Source organism: Micropterus salmoides, unplaced genomic scaffold, assembly GCF_014851395.1.
Source record: "Micropterus salmoides isolate LMB-PRFRI ecotype aquatic unplaced genomic scaffold, ASM1485139v1 Ms_hic_scaffold_9, whole genome shotgun sequence".
NCBI classification, from domain to species: domain Eukaryota; kingdom Metazoa; phylum Chordata; class Actinopteri; order Centrarchiformes; family Centrarchidae; genus Micropterus; species Micropterus salmoides.
The window spans coordinates 25622947-25650343 of NW_024044681.1; the positions used below are offsets into that span (position 1 = coordinate 25622947).

General features: G+C 40.0%; 1 protein-coding gene across 1 annotated transcript; it reads right to left on the reverse strand.

The window, feature by feature from the left end:
- LOC119895677 (neuronal migration protein doublecortin-like) lies at positions 1-26156 on the reverse strand. Its single transcript, XM_038708942.1, is given in 8 exon segments — positions 1-2977; positions 3093-3149; positions 3151-3191; positions 6514-6609; positions 9639-9741; positions 19011-19351; positions 21461-21886; positions 26000-26156. Coding segments are annotated over 7 exon segments (1059 nt in total). The 5' UTR covers positions 21825-21886; positions 26000-26156; the 3' UTR covers positions 1-2920.
- Between the last annotated feature and the right edge of the window lie 1241 nt (positions 26157-27397).

The following is a 27397-nucleotide window of genomic DNA, read 5'->3' on the forward strand; positions in this document are numbered from 1 at the left end:
TGAAATACAACTGTTTTAATTGCAAAAGGATACCGGTTAATACATTGAATGAAGCACCGAAACAAGCCACCGTGACATTGCAGAATACCACTAAAAAGGACATTGTAAATTTCCAAGAAAGAAAAAGTCATTCATTCGATCAGAAAGGCATACATATGAAAGAGAACAGGAAGGGAGCGTATTTACACCATGATAAAGTGTCCTGTAACAAACAGCTGTTAACAAAAGAACAAGCCTTTAATGTTCCATTTACTTTATTTTTTTTTATCAAAAGACTGTAATCTAAAAAAAAGGCACCACTGTAGGTGATGAATTCACACCATCCATCTTACATGGTGGCGGGCCAGGTAACACAAGACAACCAACATTTTCTGTTAATGTTTTATATGCTGTAGCACTGCAATAAGCTGTAGAAAAAAAAATAAATCAAACAACATTGTTAGCATGTAAGGTTATACAGAACCGATGGTTTGAGAAAAATGACAACAAATGGGGTTTTTGTACAAAATGGCAGGTATAGTGAGGTGTCCCTGCTGTTGGATTAGCTGATATTATTAGCTTTTGTGCTGGTGTGACAGCACTCCCTGCAGGAGAAAGCACCAGATAGGGTTGTGATTGTTTGTCTTGAGCATTAAGTGGCTGATGAAAACAGCTATTCAAAGCTTATCCAGAGGGTGGACACCGGATCACTCCTAAGACATACAATTTTCAGACGATCACATCATGACAAAGAACTGCATGGAAAATTCAGTTTTAGTTCATTTATTTTTACGCTATTGGGTATAAAAAGGCAATTCCTACACACACACAAAAAACACAAAAAAAAAAAAACACAGATGTTTAACTATTCTTGAATCCGAATGCATAGATATTAATCTAAAAGGATGCTACTATATATGTGCAGCATTTTTTTATTTTTTTTCCAATAGAGAAATGAATTGTGGTCACGCATCGTAATGCTGGCAAGTAGACAGTAATGTGTCTGTTGCTGTGATAAATAAGTAGCTCCCTGCTTTGTGCTTCAGTGTTGTCCAATTCAGCGATTCTCAGGCTTGATTCCCTGCAGAAATCTGAGAAAACCCTTTTCAGTAGATTAGTAAGACATACGATGCAAATCGTGACAATAGAAAAACTAAATATGGCCATAGAAAGTTGCACACAGAGGCTTGAAAAAAGTACTAGTGTTTAGAGCTCATGTGAGCAAGTTAAAATTTGAAAAAAAACAAACAAACAAATATCCTAGACAAGTACCCTTGATATAAATTAATACACTTTATAAAAATTTAAAACCCACACATAGATTTAGACAACCGTTGCGTTATTAATCTCCCCTGTATTCTGAGAACTATGATGAGCCATGCAAAATACGAGAAAGCCCACTACTGTTTAGTGCCCCGATAAAACTAATTGCTTCAGATGAGCTTGATTTCATCTTGACATTATTTTGATGCATTAAAAGTAACATGCATAAATCTCCAGGTGTGCTTCCTCCAGAATATTAAAAGAATTTTACAACTGATAAACATTACATATTTTCCCCTTTCTATAATTCTTGGTCTAAAAATCATACTTTGGCTTTGAGACCTTTATTTATTTATTTATTTATTTATCTATCTTTCTTTGAATTTCACACATTTTACGATAAAACGTCACCACTAGTTGTGTTAAGTGATAAACCGGCTTAAAAGGGAATTATTTAGACCTGGTCAATGAAAACTGTATAGTGAATGTTTTGGCTTTTATGGGAAAAAAGGGCCTAATCCTTTGGTTGTTTTTATGTACCTTTAGGTCCTTCAAATCAACTTTTTTCCCCCCAAAGTTTCATAATCATTCATCAATATCATGCACTGCAGTTTGTGAAAATCTAAAACACAGAGGGTATATACCATGTATAGCCTACGGTCTATGTAGAGGGTCAAAATAAATGAAACACCCATATAAAGACTTCACTGAGGGCTGTGCGGGATGCTTTTTCTTACATGGTCATTTCCTTGTGCCTGATTAGACAAGATGGATGCCAATTACAGCCAACATAAGGATTTTGAGGCCTCCATGGTTATAGTGGTTTGAATGTGTCATTTTAAAGACTGTTTTAAAATCTCTCGTACATTTATAGTCAGTTGGAAAAATGGATTCTCATTAAGGAGGCGTTGGCTTCGGACCAATAATCCTCTTCAGTCAGGACCTGCATCCCACACATCCTCACCCTCTGTGGTGGGACTTCATTTTGGTTCTTCTTTTACTTTGACCATACCCTGTATCATGTTGAGCAAATGTTAGACGGACATTGTAGTGAAGTTATGGAAGCACAGCAATGGACACTGAGCAGAGATGTTATGATGGGTAGCTATACACAGTATTTACAGCGGGTTAGAAGGACTTTATCTGGCTTTGCAGATTTCCTCTGACAAGGAACCATTACCTTTCATACCTTTAACCGTAGGGCAGAAAGACAGGAGGACATGGAGGAACGTCACGAATACAAGTGATACAAAAGTTGAGTCAGCTCTGACTAACTCCCCTAAAAATGTCCATTTGCTGCTTGGAATTCTGTGACTGAAATATTGAAGTCAGAGTGCATCCTTTAACAAAATGTGTGAGACCAAAGTGAAATTTTAACACCGTGAGATCTGCTGGTCAGTGAACTGTGTGCCCTTTTGAGGAACAGTGCCTAACCTCAACACAGAAACATACATGTTAACATTAGTGAGTTGATCGTTATAATGTGGTCGAAACTGAAAAAGGTTTTTGTAATTCTCAAGCAGCAAATGGTGTCATAGCCCTGGTGGCTAAGGCCTTAAAAAGAGACAAAGAGCGGTTCTCCTCGACAACAGGTGGCACTGTGAGTGAAGGTGGAAAGCAGCAGAGGTATAAAAACTTCTCTGTTTCAGGCCAAAAAGGAGGCAGGTTGCAGGAGAGTCTACATCGATTCGCCGAGAGAATCGTCATCATCCAGAGATAAGGGTAGGTAGAGATCCTGCAAACACAGGAGCAAAATCACATGCGTAAATTCACAGTTGGGAGCAAAAAATGATGGGTTGTGAGACAAAAGTGAAAAATGACAGGTCAGGAGAGGGAGGAGTTCCGGGTACCTTCTGCTTGTTATTGAGGCCTGGACTGTTGGGGCTGGAGGTGGGGGAATGCTTGGAAATCGGGGGTGGAGAGCTGGCTGCTGGAGCCCGTCCCGTTGGCTGCGAGAGCCCAGACATCAGCGGCGAGGAGAGGGAAAGAGGGAGGGATAAGGGAGGAGGAGGGGAGAAAAAAAAAAAAAGAGAGAGAGAGAAAAAAAAACAAAAAAAACAAAAAGAGTCCAATAGTAGTGTGGATTAGAAAGTGTGCAATAGAGACCTGAACCTCTTTCCTTGGCTCTGGAGAAAAGTCATTCCTGAACTGTGGCCTCATTTGGCTACAGCGCAGAGGGACACCGTTGGTCCAGGTTTAGGTGGCTGACAAGCTCTCAGTTTGTTAGATGGCATTTTATTCACTCGCTCTGCGTCCAGCCACGTTGCTAGGATTCTCTCTGTGTGGAACATTGTGTTTATGTCTAAGAGCGGTGTGATGTGATGTAGTTGTGTTGGTTAAGTGGTTTAAAAGAGTTTTTTGTCTATAAAGAGATGAAAAGAATTCTGAAGACTATGAGCCAGATGGCCAGTGTAAATTTGAGCCAGTGAGTGGTGAAAATACACCGCAGATAAAGCTTCACTGTTAACCAACTTAATGCCACTGGCATCATTTAACCTCTCCAGATAAAAAGAATTTAAACACTTTCAAAATGGACAATCCTGAAAACACACGTCCTGTTATCTTGGAATCTTAAAATCAGTATATCTAAACATGAGCAGCTCTCCCACACATACTGAATAGAGAGTGCAGCTGTTTTATTTAGAGACCAAACATTCAGCTGTAGCAGAGGCAGAGTTACCTTTTGTCTATAAACAGCAAGGTTGCCCCCACAGTTCAGGTTTTGTCTCTGGATTTCTACATTTGAGAGATGTAGTCATCCTCTGTAGAAAACGAATTCCAGTGTGGTTATGTTAAACTGAAGATCACTGTTTCTTTGTGGGCTTCGGTCCCAGGACCATGCCAAACACACTTTCAGTGCATTCAACTCCTCAAACCCAATGCACCCTAATACAAGTTCTTTTTTAGATGCCCCAGGCTGAAGAGAGTGCTGGTAAGCAGGCTAACTGCTCTGTAAATTAGACATTTTTTAGACTTATTACAACCTGATGGAGAAGCACATGCACACTTATTGTTGAGCTGTTGGCCAATAAGAGGCTCCATACCAGCTGTCAACCAATCAGAGGCACGAGAAGCCTTCAGACAGATGGCAACGTTTATCATTTTTCCTGTTCAATTATAATTTCACAGTAAAGTGCTTTAGCTACGTACAATTTCAAAAATACAAGATACACAGATTAATCCCTGAATCAGACCAGATCTCTCAGATATAAAATGGTGCTTCCATTCATTTTTTCCTTTTCCTGTATAGGGTATCCTACATGCCAGGAAATGTGTAACTGAACAATGCACTAAATGGATGAATACACTTGTCTTTATACGGTTCTTTTATTTTTATGGCTTATGTTAAGTCACTGAAAAATATATAAGATCTAAAAAAGATTTATTTTAGCCTCACAGCAATAGGAGCATGAGAAGAATAATATGCACATACTAAAATGTAACCTTTCATCCTTGCAGACCCAAAAAAAGAAAATGAGGAGAAATCCTATTCTTCTGGTAGAGAAGATTCTGGTAAACAGAATAATTGAAAACACTCATCACCATTATTACAAGTAGTAATCCCAGTTAACATAGGCAAGTCACATACGTTCCCTCTGCTATGACCCCCATTACCACCCTGCTGACCTCTCAGGTATTACAGAGGTGGTTAATGCTCATGAGTTTACTGCCTCCCCAACATGTCCCCCAACCTGCAATCTGCTGTCTTTAAGGCCAGACACCCACCCCCAATCAGTGATCAATAAAATATTCAAGACTGCTGAAGGACTGAGGGAACCCGCAGGGCTGGAGATCCCAACGCCCCCACCACCTATCGTGTAAATGGTGTGAAACATGAAGTGCGGACTACACTGCCTGACACGGCCAACTCATTTTTCCTGCAGGGGATTGAACAACTCATCCACTCTGACTTTCCACTGTTGGAGACACGCGGCCACTTGCTCATCTTTCAACAGGCTTTAAGAAGACATAGCAAAACTTCTATGTGGGTATGCCATCACAGTATAAAGCTATAATCAGTAGAATTAAATTCTAACACTTAAATAATTTGAATAGGTTATGACTGATTCCATATTTTTAGGAGTGATTTGTTTTTCTTCAGTGTTTGTAGTTTACACGAAAGCTGTCAAAAGAAAACAGCTTGTTTTTCCTCAAGCCTGCAGCCAATCAGATTAAATGGCACCAACTGTTCAGCCGACTAATGGTGCAGCTATACAAACTCAGAAAGCAGTGAAACAAAGAGTTAGAGGACTGTTTCCAAGTGTTAAAAGCTTTTGTTAACATGAAAGATTCAAGCTATTATGTTCTATTGCCTCCTGGATATTATTAAATGTTAAAATTCCTGATTGTCAAACAAACAGCTGAAAGCTGTTTATACCGTCTTTGTTTACTTTTCATGTTTTATTCATGGCTTTAAAAAAGAAGAATCTGCATTGGCAACACACTAAACTAAATCTCATCAGATTCAGTAAAACAAACAAAGGCTGGGTTTTTACTGTCCCCAATCTCAAGTATTAGAGGGATTTTATGGAGGTGTTCCAGTGAGATTAAGGAGCTGATGCTGGACCCCCCAGTACAAACAGTCCAGCTCTCAAAGCACAACCAGGCAACACAGAGAGCAACCAGGATTTTAACTCCTTATCTGCCTTTTGTCAAATTCCAGACACCAAAAACGCAAATTATAAAATAAATTACAAAAATGTATTATCTTATAAGTACCTCTTTAAACTTCATACTGTGAACTTTTGCACATTCCCTGGTAAACATGCATACATATTTTTAAATTAAAAAAATCAAATCTTATTGTCAATTTTCTTTGCATGCTTTTTGACTTAAAATACATGTTTCATCTTTCTTTATATTTTCCACTTACTATGTTTATTGTTATGCACCAACATACCAAAGCAATTTCCGTGTGTAAACCTACTTGGAAATAATTCTGAAATGTGCATATTGGATGCAAGCATGTATAGATGTATTTCTAACAATCTTCCATCACACACTATTGATCCCTTTGACCTTAATCCCTTCGGATTAAGGTCAAAGGTCAAGGTCAGCACCGCTAGATCTGATTGGGGTTTTGTGTCTTGCAACACAACCCCAGAAGCGGATCACTTTGTCCCTCTGCTGTCATATTGCATGTTAACAGAAAACACCCATCATAATTTTCCACCAGCTCTCTTGTTTTCATTTCTAGAACAAGGCGAGGTCAGTTTCTGCTGTACTTTAAAACAGGGATGTGCTACAGTGTAGGGGAGATAATGGGCTCACTTGATTCAGCAGGAGACTTGCTGCGCCTGATTGGACCAGGACTCTTTGCAGAACCACGCTGAGGAGCTTTATTGGGTCCCTTCATCACCCTGCATTCTGTGGAAAGAGGAGAGAGAAATAATTACTTTTTCCCCCGAAACTGAATGGGGCAGTTCTGTCCAAAATTAGTTTAAAGTTAATCAGAAAGTCTGAAATGAATTTAAAAATAATACAACAAAAATAGCCCAAGCTCTGCCCAGACACCACATGGCTAGATAATGAGTGGCTGCATGGTGAAATTTTGATTGATGGAAATAAAATGTAGAAGAAATGGTGAAGCATTCAATGCTCTGGCCTGATCACAGCCTTGGTGCACAAGAACACATACACATTTATTCATTTAGCTGACGCTTTTATCCAAAGTGACTTACAATTGCCCCACACACACACACAGACACACACATTAGTCAGCAAGGCAGCTGCTGTGAATTGACAGGAAGTAAATTATAATTTTCTTATATATATATATCATTATTATATTAATTTGACTCTACACACAGCCCTTTACCTTTGTTGCTTGCCTCATTTTTCCAAATTGCGTTGTGTGTCAGTCTATTTACCTAAATTTGCAAATCAAATGCTAAATGGCTATAACTTCCTGATGACAATGTTGTTTCCCTTTTGTCCAAGTATTATGGATTCTAACAACACACAATGCATGGAACACCCAGTTTCTTGCAGGCCCACAGCACAAGTATGATAAGGAAGACAGAAATACGCTGGACGAAACAACTCCACCTGTACTATCAAGAATTTCACACCAGAAGCACAAAACCTTTTCTAATGGACAGTGAAGGCCACATTGTGCACAGATCTGTCAACACAAATGGATTATTTTGATGCGCTTTGGGATATTTTTTGGTGTTAGTTCGATTGCCATGTTTTTACACCTGGATTTACTGGCTGTTTTTCAAGCGTGGTATCCGTTGCTTGCGAATTCATGTAAATGCATAGCAGTGTGGTTATGGAAATCATATAGAAATGTATGCAGTATATTCTGGGTCACTGTATTAATCAGGGTAGACAGACTCCAGACATTGCTACTCCTCCCTCTGCATCTTCCACTCTGTACTGTCAGGCTCTCTCTTTCCTCCCCCTCCCTCCTCTCTTCTACTTTTGATGCTAATTATACTATCTGTCCTCCCTCCGTCTCCCGGGATCGCACCATGTCTGTCTTCTCTCGCTTAACCTTCACACACTGCTAGATACAGACTTACACTCACGTGCTATTGTTTGCAAGGTGTGCCACCGTGCCTTTGACAATGCTTCAGACTGGCAGCTTGTCTGGTCTACTCAGTGGTCTCAAAATAGCCTTTAGTCCATCTACACAGATTCCCTCGCTGCATAAACAAGAGCTGCAGGTACGCGTGCGATCCCCTCTGTCTGCATGTCCATCTGCATAGACCTTCTTTAAACATGTGTTAAAAATAACCACAAGGGATTTAAATCTATTTTTATCCTGCCAAACCAAGCATAAAAAGCAATAACTGCATGAGTAGTTGAAAAGAGAAGCATAGATTCAGTCCATCTCCATCCCAGACAAAAGTATAGAGGGAACATTTCTTTGCATGCGTGTCTGATGTTTGCATATATAGAATCAAAGGCGATTATTATTTGTCATCTTTGGAAGGATAACTGCCTTCCAAAAAAAAATGATTTGATTATAAATCATCCAGAGTGATCTGTGTTAGGTTGTATTGTAATGTCCATGTGATGTGTGTTAGACAGGGCTCTCCTCTCTTCTGAGGCTCACTCAGTGATGTCTGGATGCTCGAGACTCAACCATTTTACTTTGTATTACCCTCAGGTTTTTATAGACTGAATTAAACTATTTAGCGTTAGTTCCATTGGGGGGGGGGGGGGGGGGGTGAGGAAAGGAAAGGACCCAGATCATTAGAAATTAAATGGCATCTCCATCCTACCAAGATTTGAGAAGGAACTGAGGGGAGGAGAAGGGATGACGGGAACATAATGACAGATCAGCCCTTCGTTGATTGCAGAGTTAAGATTAAGAGACTTTTAGAGAGAAAAGATACTGAATGTTTCGAGGAGGGGACATCAGGTGGAAGTGGGTTGTTAAAAATAGGGTTTTTCGGTCTGTGGGGAGCAGAGAGACTCTGTGAGAGGACTGGTTTTACATTTTCTCTCCTCGACTTCTCAGCAGTATCAGCACCAACAGATCAGCTGGCCTAAACCTGTCACCGGACAGATTAATGGCTCCTCTTCTTCTCTACCTTTTCCTACCCCTGCTGCTGGCTGCCGATAACAGACTTCCCTCTTGACTCCATCTCTTTCCATGCCTCCCTCTCACATACATAATTTTCTCCTCAATATAAACAAGCACAGAGCTTTGTATGTTAACATCTTTTACAGAACAAATCCATTATGAGAAGTCTAAAGAGTCCCTAATGGACACTGGTATATCAAATGACACCCAGTGAACTACTTAGCTCTCACTCTACATGGATCTTTCCCTCTCACTCACACACACGTATACCAGGAACATTATGTTCAAACTGAATGTTAATTGCGCAAGTGTCCTTCTGTATCTTATCAGGTTCATCTCACAATATGTTTACAAAACAGATGGGATTTCACAGCAATACAGGAAACCTAACCCTCTGCAACAGCACCAATTTAAATCTCATGACACAACCATAACAATGTATACATTTCACTTGCTGTACGATTTGCACTTTCAGTGACTCAATAAAAGCACTAGTGAGATACCTCAAATTCAAAGTGCAAAATATAAATTCCACTGGATGCCTTCCAGTAACTGCTATTGTATATACAATGTAACAGACTTGTTTAAATTAAATGCAGACATAAACAGTGCAAAAGCTGTACAAAGTGTGTTTTAATGTATATGGACATATTTGTGGGTGTTGTTGTCGTTTCATTAATCTTTTCACAGCTACTATGTTTTACTGTATTTAGGTCAATAATGCTGCATAATGAGTTTACCATGGTTTTACAATAAAGTTGCACAAAGCTGATGAACTGTTCAGCGTCATGGCTGATAAAATAAAATGCTGCATGTACAGCAAATATACAGCTACTGGCCTATCCAGACTTACGCTCACCGTTATCATCCAGAGAGAAGTCATCCTGGGCGTAGCGGAATTTCTCAGGTCCACATGCAATGAAGACATCGTCATCACCAAAGAAATCTTGAAGGCAGGTAACCTGTGAAGCAAGAAGCCAGAAAACTTGAGACCCTTAATCTGGAATCAGCTGGTATCATGACAAGACTAAGACGCACACACTAGTGGCTCTGAGGCTTTGAGCTACATGCTAACAACATCATGCCAACATGCTCACTATGATTATGCTAATAAGCATGTATAATGTTTACCATATTCACCATCTTAGCATGCCAACAATTGTAAATTAGCAATAAAATCAAGTATAGCTGAGGCTATATTATATAATTTTGGCCTGATCATGACATTATATTACCAAAGTTATAACTTAACCTATCCTAAGGGGAACATGAATGTTTGGATCAAATTTAATGACAGTTCATAGTTTGAGATATTTCACTAAAAACCACAAATATGATTGATAGACACACACACACACACACACACACAGACACAGCCTAGTGACAGTAAAAGTAAGGTCTTCCTTGTCTGTCAGCTAAAGGATTTAGACAGCCTCAGAGTGTAGAAGGCCACCTTTGTGTTTTACTTGTCATGTTAACATGCCTTTAGCTACAGTAGGTGCAATATCAAAACACACACATGCACAGCACAAAACAGCCCAAACAGAGTATAATGTTACACCTTTGCTATAATGTTTAAATGATTCAACTTCCTTCCCCTGGGTCTTTTTACTCTAGAGCAGCTGTTGACACAATATGGCCTTAGTGGACAGATGTCTTTGGGCCACACCTTCTCCTCTGCTCTCCATTATACAGGCCCCCTTACCAGCTCAGGCACGCCTATTAAAGCCATTCAAGCTAAAAGCTGTGTTTCCCTTTGGTTGTTTTTGTTCCTCCCCCGACGCATGTGAGATTTGCTACAAAGCATCTCAACCTCATTTTCCTTTTGTTTGCCTTTCGACACCAGTTGAAATTTGTTCTTTTTCACTTGAATTATTGGATTAAGACATACAAGTGAACTACAGAAAACTCATTCTGGCTTTATTCACTGGGCAAATTTTGGTGCCAACTGTCTGAAAACACAAGAGTCACTGACACAAGACTCTCTGCTGGGCTCGTTGAGGTCCATGGCCTGAAAGATTACCCTGTATTGGGACATTTGCCAAGATGCATCATGGTTTCCTTTGTGATACACATCCAAACTATGAGCTGCAGATAATTTGGGAACACCCCACCCAGGCAGCTGCCATGTTGATTCTCTATCCTGCTAGACAAGCTAAAAAAGTGTGTGGTGGTGACGACTCGCTGGCGAGGCATCCAACAGCTGTACCATCTCTGTGTCCCACAAGATTCCCAGGATACAGGCCAAGCAGATCCCTGGTGAGGTACGAGATGGCACTTTGACTCCGGGGATCAAAATCTAATTGGCTTTTCAGCCAGTGCTAATTTACAGTCTGCAAATCTGGGTTTTCTTGTGTTCATTATCAAGAGATTAGATAAATGTTACTTTCATTAGATTAAACTCTTGTGTGCAACAAGGGCACCTGACAGTTAAGCATAAGAGGTGCTCTTTTTCCCCCCTAAGGCCAGTGGGTGGAGAAGAGATGGAAATGGGTTGGAATGGGGCAGGAGGGTAGAGGCTAGTCCATGTTTTAATAGCTTTAAGAACAGAGCTGATTATAAAAGGATAAAGTGTTTATCCAACAGACTCCAAACTTAATCTCTCTTTACAGAATCTCCATTCAAAATGAAGTCGGTCCACTCACCAATCTAAGAGGAGATTCTATATAAATACCAAAAGATGTTATGTGCCATTTCAACTTAAAAATTTTGATTTTTGCAAAGGAACCAATATTGTTGGTAGATGAATCCAAAAATGACACTTATACTTTCAACTGCAATGAATCAGAAAAAAAAAAAAAAAAATCTAAAAGCAGGGTGAAAATAAACAACAAAACAAAAACCATTGAATCCTTCTAAGCAATTCTACTAATCCTATTCCCTACAGGGATCACTAAGATCAACATTATCTGTGCCGTTACAGTGTAGATCTTTGACCAGGTCTCTTTGCATCATTAAGCCCACAAATAATTCATGTACAGTGTGCATCAAATGTCCCGCAGACAAATCAATCACTAAAACCTGGCCAGCATGTGCACTACCTTTTGATTAAGTCATTTGCCCCCCCCCGCATCATGCGTTAATAGTTACTGTAAAACTTGGTGAATTTTGGCCTAACATCCGTCTACAGTTGATAGGAATGTTGTGGAAAACCGCTCTGCTTTGCATGGGATCAAATCAAATTTAAAATGTCAGAGTCCCTTTGAAACATTGCTGCAGTGAGGGAAGGGCAGGCCAGCTTGGGGACATTTGGATGTGGGTAAAGAAGCAGCATCCTCTTGCAATTTGAAAAGGTCAGCCAACTGCATCAATGCAACCCACCTGGCAAAAGAGAGGAGGAGAAACAACTGCAAGGACATGTCGTCATTCAACCTAAAGACAATCTAAAAGGCCTGTCATACTGGATAGTATGACATCAGAGTCCGTGTGTATATATCCATTTGTTTTTACTGGAAGAAGTCAGGTGGGGTTTTCTGAAGAACTGGCTCCTTCCAGACTCCAGGTGCCCACCACCCTCTGTCCCATCAAGCCCATCCCTAATCTCTGCCTCACCAGCTGTCAGGACCACATGACCCCCCGAAAACCACCAACACCACCAGAAGCTATGCAGGGATCCACAAACTACAGCAACTGAATTATTCAGAGTTCCTTTAGCCTGACTGGCCAATGGTCCACAGGCCGCAGACATTTCATTAAGTTATGGTGGTCAAGAGGCAAATAAAGAAATTAAGGGCTCTATAATTCTGAACTTCCTGTTGAGAAGAGATTGGGCCACAAGTTAGTGCAGTTTCTATAGTTTCTCTCAGTCATGCTTAATGAGAAGTTTTTGCATTTCAGTATTTTGTTCTAGAACACATCTAGGAAATACCTCTGATGTGATGTTTCACCTTTTATATATGATTCATTCATCCAAACACAAGGTAGCAAGCTATTTGAGACACCACAACATACAGCATCACAATATAATAAATGCACCATACGATACAAATTTTCTCCAGTATCAAAAAACATTCATGCATGTTGTAAATAACAGCAAAACAAATAACCAATATCCCCCTACTCTGCTTGCAGTAAGGTAATATTTCACTATGAATCTGAAAAGTCTTATCGGGACAGCATTTGTAGTACCACAACCACAGTTTGAAAAATAATCCGGGCTAAACAGTGCCTTAAAGTGTTCGGTCTAATATATATTCTTGTGAAAGCAATCATAGTGTAATTCAGGTGCATCTCAAATTGTTTAAAACAACCAATGCCAACCTATTAAAACAAAAATAATTCAGGTGAATAATGGTCGCACAGCAGTTCCTTGCCAAAGCTTTTGTGTGAGGCAACAGGAAACATCTCCAAACGGAGCACATGCATCTTTTGTCTTCTACAAGCAGCTGCTTGTCTTCAGCTCATCCTTTCAGCACAATAGTTAGAGCAATAAGGAGTGAACGACTGATGATTCTCCAGTTCCAGTAGCTGTCTCATTCTCATACTCCACACAGCCATGTTAATTGATCTCTGAGCACATGTAAAGCTATTTAATGTTGCATTATACCGTTTTGATTCTCTGTCGCGACCTGTGTTGCTCATCTAATCAGTACTTCTGATGAACTGCAAGGACGTCCTACTGGCATTAACGACTCAGACAAATGCTCAGTAAAGACAGCATAGAGGAGCATTCTTAGATCTGTTTATGAAGGTTTCCTTCTGCCTCCGTACAAATCAGCTGGAAAAAGTCATAAAATTAAGACAGTGGCTTTGCAAGGGTGTACACTGCAGTATTTTCTATTTTGCTGTGCTCGCTTTGTGTTAGAGGATATGACTCTGGGGATGACATGAGTTTAAAAAGGTAGAGTATTTATCTAAACATAAAGGGAAAAACAAATATCAGTGAGAAAATTAATTTTCATTAAATGTTTTATTTGCAGTCTTAGGATTACTGAGCTATGTGAGAGAGGTGAAGTATAAAAAAAAGATCAGGCTGAAAAACAGCCAGTAAAGACCTTGCTTTGCAACCCATGAGAAAACTCCCACACCATTTCCTTCACTGTAGACACAGAGACCTGATCAATATTAGTGCCTCTGCATTGAGTGGAATATTCCTCCAAAGTATACACTGGGTCTCCATTTTGTCCATATCAACTGGAGTGTTTCACAGACAATAGCTTAAAAATCATCTCAGGTTGTCTGCTTTTGCAGCATCAGCTCAGCTGATGAACATAATATAGGACATAAATCAAATCCAGTCGATCAAAGTATAAAGAAAGATCTGCAAATCTCTATGCAGTGATTTGTCCCAGTCAATGATGATGATGATTATTATTGTGAGTTGTTTTTCTGACCCGTCTGTGACCTTGGTGGACTGGCACAGTGTCTGTGTGCTACTGTAGGTGCTCCGGATGCATTTGGAGCGCAGATGAGCCAGATAGGCAACAATATCTGCACAGTCATGGGGAGCAGCTGGGGCCTGATGTTGTTTTAACCCTACCCCTCCCTAACCCAGAGGAAGTAGGCTTTCCATTTGGCTGACTGATGTGGCCTTAGCATTATTAAATTGCGCTTCCTCATCTTTCCCCCCAGGTCATGCTCACTTGTTGATGTGGTCCTCGTGCCCCCGTTCCTGCACGAGCTGTGAGGAGCACAGAGGACGCATGTAGACTCCCACGCTTGCTTGAGCTGCTTCATCTTGGGGACCGCGCCCCTCTGTGTCCGACTGTCTGTCCTGGTATAACAGTGTGTGTGTGTGTGTGTGTGTGTGTGTGTGTGTGTGTGTGTGTGTGTGTTGGGAGGGGGGGGGTGGCTGCAGTGAGCTGTGCTGATGGGTGAGGAACAGAGAGCAAGAAGGTAAGACCCAATGTAAAGAGCACACTCAGCGTATTACAACCATTGTCACAAACTGAATCCATCACAGCGGAGCTTATTGCCATGACAACTGCTTCTGCAGCATGGCAAAGAGCAGGCAGACTGCAAGAGCACTGATAACCACAGAAAAGCAGGCTTTTCTTCCCTATTACTGGATGTATTTTAGTCGTTAAGAAGTCCTGATGCCCCATGCTTGTATCCATATTCTATTCAATGAACAACTGCTTAGCAGGAGTTATTAACTTTTAAAGCAAATTGGAATCTTTTGTTCTCTGACAATAACAGTGTGACCTTGTGCCTTAAGCATCCATTTCTTTTCTTCTGTGGCTCTTTGTTGACAAATCAATTTTTTTTTAAAAACTTCAATTACAACCTTAACTCTAAACTGGGTCAGAATAATGGGCACTCAAATCCGCTGAAGAGCCCTCTGCAATGCTGCAGACTGTAAAATTGCACAGCAACACAATGCAACTTCAACATGGATTTGGCAAGTCAGAACTATTCTCCTTTGCAGACACCTCTATCAAAAAGGAATGAATACAAAATGGCTGCCAGCAATTAAATAAACTATCTCTGATTTAATGTAGCCTTTAGAAGCAGTGAGAGCAAATCAAGCAATATGCTTTTTTTTTTCTTTTTAGGGGAATAATTATTACCCATCAGCAAAAAAATAAAATTATCCTAATTTGCTCTTGGAATGGAAAATTACTCCTGAATCCACTGGCCCCACCCTTCCCGACTGAAGTGAATAGCACCAGCATTTGAGGGGAAAAATGGGAGTGATTTTGTTCACAACACTGACAAAGAGAGGAGGGAAGGCTGTCTACATAGCACCAGAGTAAAGAGGAACATCGAGTGTGAAAAGTAGTCAAAAATGCTATAAAAATAAAAAAAACCACACCCCAAATCACCTTTTATCCTAAACTGATCCATAAAAATATACATGCACACACTATAAGCCCATCATGTTTCCAACTCTCACCCAATTATGTATACACAGGTTAAAAAAATTTAAATTAAAAAAAACAAACACATTTTTAAACCAAAGGCTTGCATTGATAGTAAACTCTCACACCCACTACAGGATGTGGTATCTGACAGACCAGTCCACACCAGCTGGGCTCTCTTTGTGCCTGGGATGTGGTCTCCTAGCAACCGGTCCCAGCAGCTATCGCAATGGAATGGGAAGAGGAGGATCGGCGCAGAGTCAGGGAGGGGCGGGCACTGCATCAATATTGCTTCTACCATATCACCTCCACCACAGAGCAGCTGCAGTGTGCCTCTCCACACAAAGACACTGCAATAATGTGTGCAGCATTTCTCACATTTCTTTGCAACGCAATGAAACTGGGAGTCCCTGGCACAAGTCAACGGACACTAATCATGGAATAATTAATCTATATCTACAGCAATGACAACAGAATCAATATGCTCAGATTGGGATAGCTCCCATATGGTGGCTATTAAATTAATTTTGTGGAAACACATCATCATTAAACATGCATGGCAAAATCATCCTTAGCAATAAGAAGAGGAACCAAGCCTAACCACAGGCCAACCACAAAAGATAAAAAACACGATCATTTGATTACTATATCCAAACATCTTAGCAAGTGTTTCTGTAGGAAAACCCGTATAAGACCTTGGGCAGCCAGACTGCACCCCTGGGGAGAGAGCATTAAAATCAAATTCCCCCATCTATCATTTCAGTGCACCTCCCCTCCTCCAAGCTACATGTGATTCAGGCTTTATTAATACAGAGTAAAAACCTGAAGAAGTACAACACCTAAAGGAGCACAGCAGGACACGATCCCCAGTCCATCTGTAATGAATAATACAGGGAAAAGGTCCCCACAGGAGAATTAGCAAACATTTAACCATATCAAAGAGAGGACTGAGGAACAGATGTCCATGTTCATATCCACACATGCTTTTACGCTCGCTCCACATTCCCGCCTTTGTTAATTACCTGCGATTCACAACAGGCTGGAAAGCACCGGGATTTGATCTGTAAAGTCAAATATATATTTGAGGGTGTGAGTTTTGAAAGGATCAATAGATCAGTACCTGTCTTTATCTGCAAGATACATTTCATCATGGTTGTTGAATGCTTTTGTAATAAAAAAAGGTCATTCTACTACAGCACAGAAATATATACATGACCTAATCCAGTCTTTTTTGTTACTGCAGTAACTCACATTTTATTTATTACTTTATAAAGTACCTCACATCTTTATATAAAGCATATAGTAGACCATCCATCTCACAGACCTTTCCACAGGCTTCCAGGTGGGTGACCCTGCATGGTGGCTGTGGCTGTCCCTCAACACTGCCCCAGTAAAGCATGAACATGAATAAATCATGATGTCCTTTTAGCTTTGCCAGTGTGTTGAGAAAACAATAGCCTTCCCCAGGGAGTGACTTTTAGGCAAATTTAAAGCATGTTGTGTGCCACATATGGATCAGTTGATAAGCTTTCGCCATTCTTGTGCTTTTTAAGTAGAAATTACAGTTGTGTCCCAAATCCACTCTACATATTAGTTCTATTCAGTATGTATTCTGTCAATCTTCATGGTAAACTTTTATTAGCCTATACAAAAGTAGTATGAAATTGATGTACAACTTATGGGACTGTTGCCAAGACAATTTTCTAATGACTTCTTTCACAATGTTCAATCTAATTGTGAAAGCTTTTCTTGCCTTTATGCAAGCCCTGTGGCTACAGCTTGATTGGCGCCATTTGCCATCTATGTGGGGAAATGGTAACCTAATTTAACTGGGCAGAAGGCAGAGAGTCAAATAGAAAGTTATGAGATTATCTAGAAATCTCTGAAATAAAAATGTATTCTGATGATTGAATTTAGCAGGTAAGAAAGTTAGGGAGCACTACTAACTAGCTAAGTGGAGTAGACTAGCCATAAACCAAATGCATATTAGGATGCGTGTTTCAATATTGAAATAAATAATGTTTGTTTGACGCTGCATTACCTTTAATCTCATAATTTTTGTATATAAAAATACAGGTCTGATGTCAATGCAAGTTTTTACTGCCCACAGCCAGCCAGTGGAAACTAGTGTTTTTTCTGCATGGTCTTCTCGTGGGGATTCCAGTGCCCTGAATTCAGTTTGGCTACAACACCGAAGGGCCCCTTAACTGAAACCAGAGAATAGTCAAGGTTACTAAAGACACTCTGCCCTGCATTCTGGGGCTTCTATCACGTGACACAAGAAAAGTCTGGATACAGATATGCCAGCGTCTTTAATAGATGGACTGTCTTTAGGCCTCTCTGATGACAGGAAGCTGATCATTCTCTTCCACAAAATGTTTTACTCCGAACCCAACTAAAACAAATTAAAAGAGCTATATATTCTACCAGCCATATCCAACTTGAATCCTCTCTGCATGGGATTTTTCATTTTCCACAAATATTCGTGCACACAAGAGACGTAACATTGAGGATTCTGAGCTTAGTTAATTATGAGGATTATGAGTTGCCAGAGTAAGTTTACAACCTTCAGTATCCTGGCTGACATTAGTTACACAAAAACCTTTACATATGTTAACATCAAGATTTTTATAAATCCATATCCTTACCGTTTTACTAATATACCAGAATGCACCATCCAAAATAGAACAAAAATGGGGACAAAATAATCAAACAACAATACAGGGCTTGGCTCTTTGTACACTACCATGATAGGTGGAAGAAAGAACTTCCCAGGACTTTTGAGCTTTTCAATGGCAGATCAACTCAAAGTACTAATGGTCTAAATACTAACTCCACAACAAAAGGCTGGTGGACAGGACACTAATGACCTGACCACAAGACAGGAAAATATGTTGCCTCAGACTGAAAGTCAGAATAAAGACGGCAGACAATGATGGTCACTGTGTACACAGGTTGTTCTCATGGAAGTTCGAGGTTCTCATGGAATACGGGTGGGAGCGGACAATAACATTGTCCTCTACCTACTGTGTCCATTTTGAAAGTAAATGACATTAAATGAAACCACCGAACATGCAATGTGATTTTTTGCATTTCAAGCAAATAATTTCGTTTCCTGCTATCCTTTGATCCTGATACCTGGCTGGGTGTGGGTGGATGTATGAATGATGAACTGTCCTCAATCCTGACCACGTATTTAGCTATTGTGTAGCTTTGCTTACATGCTCTACTGTGCCACCTTTATTCCAGTTATTTATTGAACAGAGGGCCTTATCTTTTAAACAAATGCAGACAGAAAGAGCTATTGGCAGCTTGGTACATTGGGAGTTTTTCATATGCATATCATGAAGCAATGAACTTTGGTTTGCAGCAGCACATGCCATTGTCTTTACCGGAAAGCATGATGTAAGCTAGGAAATGGCTAAACATACCTGCTTGCCGTCAAGCGTGTAGATCCTCTTGACCACGCCACTTTCAAGTTTAATGGCCTCTGTGATGTCGGTGAGAACCTGCTCGAAGGAATGTGCAGTTTTCTTATTGAGCAGGACACGCACAGCCTTGCGTGGCTTCACGCCGCTGCGCATCACCGTCACAAGCTTGGGTCGAACAAAGTCCTTGGTCTCTCTGGACTCGCCAGCTGCCTTGGCAGCTAAGGACTGCATGTTCTTCTGGCTCGCTGAGGCCTTTACATTCACGGACCAGTTGGGGTTGACATTCTTTGTGTAGTCAACCTTCTTGTAGAAGTTCTCTGATGCACAAACATAGCTTTCCCCTGTGATGTGAAAGAAAAATTGGGTTACTATGTTGTACCACACTCAGCTATTCAATTCACCTGAGAGTCCCAGGGGCATCTACTCAGAAACATTTGAACCTGCAGTAACTCAAATTGAGATATCAAGACCAGTGGGGGAAACTCAGTCTTCACATCTTTGATTTCATTAAACATTAATCTAATGCCATAACTAAAAATGACAAAATAGCACAAACTGCAGATGGCGTCAGTTTTGTTTGTGCAAGTTTTGAGGATAGAAACTGTATACAGCTAGGCTCTGAGTAACCAGATTGTTTCTGTAGAGACATGTTGCTATTGACATTTTCCAAATTTTATTTTTGATCCTTGGATCACCACAAACTAAATGCCATTCATCCCTATTGTATTAAGAGAATGGCAGAAGTTTCAGGATTGGATGTCTAAAGCCAAAATTACAGTATCTGGTTGGTTAGATACCAATTAGATTAATTGGGAAAATGTGTGTCGTTTCTGTAAAAATATTTGAAAAAATATTGGCGGTAATCTACAAAATCATCTTGAGGAAGGAGGTAAGATTTTCATGTTAATTTTTATTACACTATTGTATTGTAGCTCGCAATTGCATGCCTTGTCTGGTGTTCTGTGAAAGTTCTCCCATGAGATCACCGCACAGATCAGTCAACAATACCTGCTTTACAGCACACACTGACAGTAATAGCTATACAGTAGAGACACATCTTCGCTTATTAAAAGATTCACTGTGTTTTGATTTTAAAAACACGCATCCCAGGCTTGGTTAGATTTACATTATAACAACCATCCTTCCGGATATAGCCTGTTGTAGACTGACTGACTTCCTTGTTGGACATTATAGGAGGACTTCAGTCACATAAGGACTAGGCATTCTTTGTTTAAAAGATAAAAGTCAAGAAGTGAAAATATTCAACAGCCTCATTGCAAATGTACTTTCCCCAGACTATCCCATCCTTCTTCCAGTTCTCTAAATAATCTTCCAATGTCACTGTCAGTATCATCCTACAGTCTCTACAGTAGATTGTGTTGTTCTTGCTAAGGCAGGGAGAGGAGTCAAAGTAAAGACAAAATGCAGCAATTTTGACAAAAGGGGTATCCAGAAGGCAACAATTAGGCCAAATGTGGAGAAATTACGGCAAAGACAAAAGGCACAAAACAGGATTACACAGTGCAGAGAGGATTGAGCAATTAATTATATCCCACAAGCACAATGAAATGCCCCCCACCACGCTGCCCCTTCTTTACTGCTCTCACCACACAGACATACACTACTACCATCTTCCATAAGCAACTGAAGAAACAGATGATCATCTCATTTTGAACAAATTAAGCTGCAATTTAGCTTCAAGCTTTACCCCAAGATCACCCTGTCAACCTCGTCCCACTTCTTTAGAAGAATCTCATAAAGTAATGTTGTGTCAGCAAGCGGACCAGGATGTCTGGTGGGGTCTTGAAATTATTCTTGATTGTTGGATGAAAATGAATGAGGATTTGCCAGGGTAACATAGTTTTGTACAGTGACAAGTATTACCTTGAAAAAATATTTTAATAAAAATTACTTTGTAATCTTACTGTATCTTCATTAAACACCCCATGCACTTAAGATCTTTATGTTGCTGCATCTAGGCAAAGGTTTCACTGAAATATGACTTTTGAAAAAAATCTCATATTTGTTTTGTCTTTGAGAGAAAATACTGCTTTGCATTAAGGACACACATAATAAGAAACATTTTTTAAAACAGTTTAAAGAACTTAATAGCCTAACAAAATGTACAATGTGCAAAGAGTTGGGAGTAGACCATGTCACATGTCCAAAGCAACCATTCAGATTAGAAGTCGATACATCATATGAAGAGATTACAGGAGTCTAGACTGAAAAGATAAAACCTAATCTCAGAACTGTTATGCTTCTAAATCTTCTCAGCACAGAAACAGACTTGAAACTGCAGATCACCTTTAACATGGTGGCCTATAGTGTCTCAAATTGATCTGACAACAGCAGCCCTACTGTGGAATAAAGAAAAAATTATCCAAATAATACCTTATCTCAGAAAGGAGAAGCATAATATCATATACAGTCCTACTAAATATGCTTACCTTCCTCTAGCTCATCCAAGGTTGAGATCTTGCGTGAGCCATCAATAGTGAAGATGAAGCGGACACCCTGTGGCAAGTTGATGTGGTCAGAGAGTGAGCGTGTGAGGTCAGCCAGCAGCGAGTCAAAGGTGCGAAATCGATCGTTGGCCACAGCATACACGATGCCCTTGAAGTAGCGATCTCCGTTGCGGTAGAAGCGCACCTTTTTGGCTTTCTTTTCATTGGTGAGGGCCTGCAGAGTGCGTGTGCGGTAGAAGCTGCAGTGGGCGCTGTGGGTAGGGCTGGGAAGTCCATTCATGCGCCCACCCCGTGGGGTGCGGGATGCCTTGTCTCGCTCGTCAAAATGTCCAAAGTCTAGCTCCATGTTGGCTGAAAGTTGTGATGGCTGTGACAGATGTGTGGCTGTGGTGACCAGCTCCGAAGAGTCTAAGAAGGGAAGGAAAACAACGTATGTAACATATCAAAGTAATAATATTAATACAACATTGTGATTTACTATTTTGGCTTGTTTTAAAAGGCAGAGATCAATTAACCAAACAAAGTCTGATTATCCATATTAATCTCCAGAACATTTCTACACAGTCACCCAAACATTTGTCACTTATTATTCACGATGAGTATTTCGTTTTCCACACATGCATTTTCACTTAATTGCATTTTAAAAGCAGAGATATTTAACATCTGTGATCATGACGTTACAAACATAATTCTACAAATTCAATTCAAATTGCAATGATGGTAATTGTTTCATCTGCATATAGGTGGACACAATTTAGTGAGACTAAAGTACTGGTTTTGATTGTCTTGCCTCAAACAGTGACACATCCTGACCACTTCAAGTAACATTGTGTAAGTTTATTATTTAAGTTCATGATTTAGCTTGTGAAACCTGTAGTATCAGAACAAATCCCAGATAACCTTCAGTATAGGGTTTGAGTTCTTGAACTACAATTGTACTGATTCTGAATATTATGGTGCCTCAACCATTTAGTTATTAAAATATCTTTAATATTAAAATAAAAGTGAGCGTTCCATCTTCTGCAGATTTGATACACTGACACTGGCACATTTTTAACAAGGACTTCTAATGTCAAACCAAATAAATCCTTTGAATGTTATGTTTAAATAACCTTAAAGCTAGAGTTTTGGCTTAATCAGGAAATTCTAATGATGTAGATTTAGGCATGTAAAAAAAGGATTATACAGGGATGAGATTAAGATGGCTAACAGACTGACTAAATGGCACATGTTAACTGGGTATCATTCAAAAGATCACAAAACATTTTAAGGCTATAATTTTTTTAACTGAAGAAACAGCATGTTAAAAGGTGGAATTATTGTTGCTTTTTCAACACTGAGCCATAATGAATCCATAAATGGCTTGGACCCACACTGCTGTGGAGCAAAATCTACAATTCATGAATTATGGTGAAATTTCTTGCTTAGTGTAACATTACAGTCCGATGTCTGATCCGCTTTTGCTAAAGTACAATATGGGGCATATTTAATGTCCTTAGGGCTGACACCAACCTGGTCAGTTGGTCGATATGATCTTGTATAACCAAATTCTCATTGGTCGGACAATCACTGGTGTTACTTTCATAAGGAGAATAAATAATTAAATAATTTTTGGAGCAGGGGTTACATATGCAGGCCTTGATGTATTTTATGTATTTACAAATAAATGGTTAAACTGCAGGAATTAATTTGCGGTTTAACAGTTAAGACTAGTGCCCATTTAGGCTACCAGGTAGAGTGCTAAAATTATCCTTTGATAGAACATTTGATAACTTGTTGATTATGGGTTTAGACATCTGAAATCAATTAAGCCCCAACATCTCCAGGATCCAACAGAGACACAGTATTAAACGCTATATGTCTGACTCAGGCCAGGATGTGGTTTTCGTCACATTAGAGGCAGCATTTGTCTTTGCTGTTGTTCATATGTCCAGCAGTTAATATGCTGCCATTGTGTCCTGTGTAATAAAAATGCATTTAGTGAGGCGTATGTGGGGAAAAAAACAGTAAAGGTGTTGAAAAACAGAAAAAGAGGTGGCAGAACAACCCATACTAGGTTTGGGTGATACAGGTAAATTGAAATTGTAGTACTTGTTGTTGATGTTGGAATACTATTAATCAATATTATTAGTATTCCAACATCTTGAGTATGGGTATTCCATTGTATATTTTTGGGGATTTGAAACCAAGTTATGTGTAAAAGATCAGATGTCAAAGTCTTGTGATACTGTACACTGGTAGATCCACACTGTTTAGTAAAAATAATGTATTCTCAGAGCAGTGTTTAATATTTAAGTGGAGAAAGTGTTACAGTAAGTGAATTTTAGTGTTATCAGTGTACTTCTACTGAAATTTTAGGTTTCACAGCATTACACCTGGATTTGAAGCTTAGTTGAAACTTTCATCATTTGAAAGACAATGTTAACCCTGTTTTTTAATCTAAAATAGTAGGGATTTGAATGTTACAGGAGACCCAGCTCTTCCTGTTTCTTGGAAATTATGCAAACGATGCATCTGTTCAGCCAGTAAACAGTAAAGCACTTATGCTACTGAATGGACTGTCTCTTCCTCTTAATCTGACACCTGATGACCACAACACAGTTCTTAAAGCCACAAAAACTCACTGAACCATTTGCTTTCAAACTGAACATGATGCACACCCATGAAAAACACCCACACCCACCCACATAAAAGAGGAACTTTTGCCAATTAAACAACAAAAGTCCTGCTCCTCTAATATAGTTTCATTTTCAATATACTGTTCTTTAAGTAAGTAGTTTAAGTAGTTTGCTGGAGTAGTTTCTCTAGTATTACAAATAAATCCACTGAACCATAGAAAAACTCAAAATGTCAGAATAAGGCAAAGATGTCATGCATGTCACTTGTTTAATTAGCAAGTATTAAGACTTGATAATATTGACTATGGAGGTCACTGGTCTTTGAACACATCTCATCTCTGAGTGGCTTGTTAACACCACATACACTGCATATCGTTTAGGATATGCAGTGTAGTCACCTTTTTTGTCGAGTTTACACCATTTTGTGCAAAATCCCAAACAGCTTTGGTCCAGCTTTTCCAATGGGAGGATTTGTTGCTTTTCTCTGTTTTATATCAATGCAAAATGTGAATATCTTTAGGTTGTGGACTGTTGGTCAGACAACACAAGACATGTGGAGAGGTCACCTTGGACACTTCTCACTATTTTCTGATATTTAATCGACCTATTGATGTCAAACCTATCATGCAGTTCTACTTCTAATGAATATTTGACATTAAAAATCTTCACACAAACCTTCGAACCACTGAATTCAAGTCTAACAATTCTCTTTGCTCACTGAATCTTTAACAAGTTGTATTCCTGCATTGTCCTGCACACTTCAATGCCCTACATGGTGCAAAAATGGTAGGGGACCACATGGACAAACGGTGACCATTAAAATAAAACAGAAGGAAACATGCTGCCGCCACCCATCCATTGGTGGGGCCCTCCAATCCCCTGCTAACCCCTGGCTGTGCTGCTGACCTGGGTTTTATGACAGGGACTCTGATAGGGGTGGGACTTCTGTGGAATCACCGAGGCTCCTCAGCTGACAAAGGCCAGGTTTCAAGCCCATCTGCCGCACTAATGGGCAATGCTAACAGTGACCCTTCCCCAGAGGAGCATCAACTAGGACAGTCCATTGTCTCAAAAAGGGGTGCCTGCCTTCAGAATGACATCACTATCACTGCTGCTGCTGCTCCTTGTTGGAGGAGCAGCCAGCTTATTATCCAGCATGAGTCCAGAAAGGCCATCTTCTCAATGGAGGCAATAATGGTGCACTGATTTTTCTCTCAGTCAATTAAAGCTTTTTAGTTTTAAACTACATGACATCTAGTTTTACATCATGAGTAGGCTTTTTCTCTTCTCATGGTTCAGTCTTTTAACAATAAATAGCAGCCCCAGTAAACACATGCATCCTCGCAAATTAAAACCTGCTCTGAGCATTAAGCAGCACTGCAGTACTGCGCGGTATCATTGTTATCTTTGACTGGTTCTGTGTTCCTGCCTGAGCCACCCACACAACACCCCGGTGACTACACACTCCTGAAAAACCAGCCCTACATTATGACTCTCCAGTCATCTTCTTTAAAGCTGATCTACAGGCAGTAGGCTATCTATCTAGAAAACACCAACGCCACGCAGAGCTAGTTTTACATCACAGTCACAAAAGGAAGAAAAAAGTTTCATGATACTGCACTTCTCATGTATGATGGATGTGTGCAGCCACATGGCAGAGAACAGCGGCAAAAAAAGCAAGTTTTTCCTTTAGGAAAAAAAAGGAGGGGGGTGTTGGGTGTGCGCACACCTACTCACAATCCACCTGCTCAAACGCACATCTGAAAAGCCTTAAATAATTTCCTCAAAACAGAAACACCTACAATGTCATCTCAACTTGCCCACTCCAAATTTCAACCAGCCCAATTTAATTTGCCTTTAATCAGTAATGTCTGTGGATAATCCCACCCGGTAGCGGACTCACCTGCGTCGCTGCTTGCGGAGTGAAGGGAGTGGGTGCGTGGGGGAGTGTGTGTGTGAATTTGTGAGTCGATGCTGCAGGATAGCGGCACGCCGTCTCTCCCTTCGCCTTTGTCTGCTTCAGTCTGAGCCGAGCCGCTGCCTGCCTCACTGGCTGAGCCACTGGGTCCTAAAGCCAACGAGCGCCGGACCCGCCCACTGTGGAAATACTAAAGGTACCAGTCAGTGTGGCCTTGGGGCGGAGCTGGCATCAGGCTCACCAAAGGTACATGGACACTAAAGACTTGCCCCAATAAAAGGAGGCTTTTATTTACAATAATGGGTGAAAGATGAAAGACCCTATTAGAGATCTTATGATATTTCTGTGTGAGGAACTTCCTCTTTCTGTCTGTGAAAGTACATTTTCTTTTCTTGAAATTCTCTCTGATTCTGATTTCAGCTCCTGATTTTATGTTCTTATTGCCCTACAAGACTGTGGCTTTCTGTGTGTGTCCCCACAGGTCAAAATCCTCAGAAGTGTGTCCCTTTGAATCAAACCACAGTTTGATGTATTTGGTCTGCTGGAGTTCTTTGTTGGTAGAAGATAATAGCTTGAATACCACAGTGCTTGTGTTTGACCTTTGTTTCTAGTTCCTTTAAATGAGTGATTACTTGTCAGGGAACCATATTATTTAGTATTTTACTTCTGAAAGTCTATATAGCAAGCCAACATTTAATGACTAAACTTCAGGATTGCTCACGCTGATATCACGGGGAAAGGTGAGACGTAGAGCTTCAGAGATGTCAGTAATGACCTCTGGGCCTCAAAACTGGGCCACGATACAAATGTATAAGGTTCCAGCAATTTCATTTTTGCTCTAATGCTTAAACAGGACTGCCTTTAGGGCAAACAGAAGGTGAAAATTAGTGCACAAAAGGATAGTTTAAGAAGGCCTGGTTTGCTGTCTTTATACCCTTTTCTGGTGATTTTGTCTCATTTTGTGGGTTATTGGCATCATAATCCACATAATATGCAGTCACAATAATTTACTGTTTTACTATTATTTTAATTCCCAGTGGATCTTGTGGATTAAAATCAGAGGCAAAAACAAATGACATCTATAATGAATTACAGTGAAAATAATGTTTTTGGGGGGAGCAAGAAATGTAAGTGAATGCTTGAAATCTGGCTACACAAAAATATTGCAAAAAGTGGCAAGAAATTTAATTTAGGAAGCAGATCTCTTTTGTCTCCGTTATCAACATAGTTGCACATGGGATTTGAATTGCTGAAGGTGTGAGGATACTAAGAAGGGTCAGGTGCAAAGATGGTTTATACTGTGGCAACCATGTTCATTAATTAGTTGTTCTGCCTTGATGCCTATAGACATCACTGAGTAGCCAGCTGCTTTGACTGAGAAGA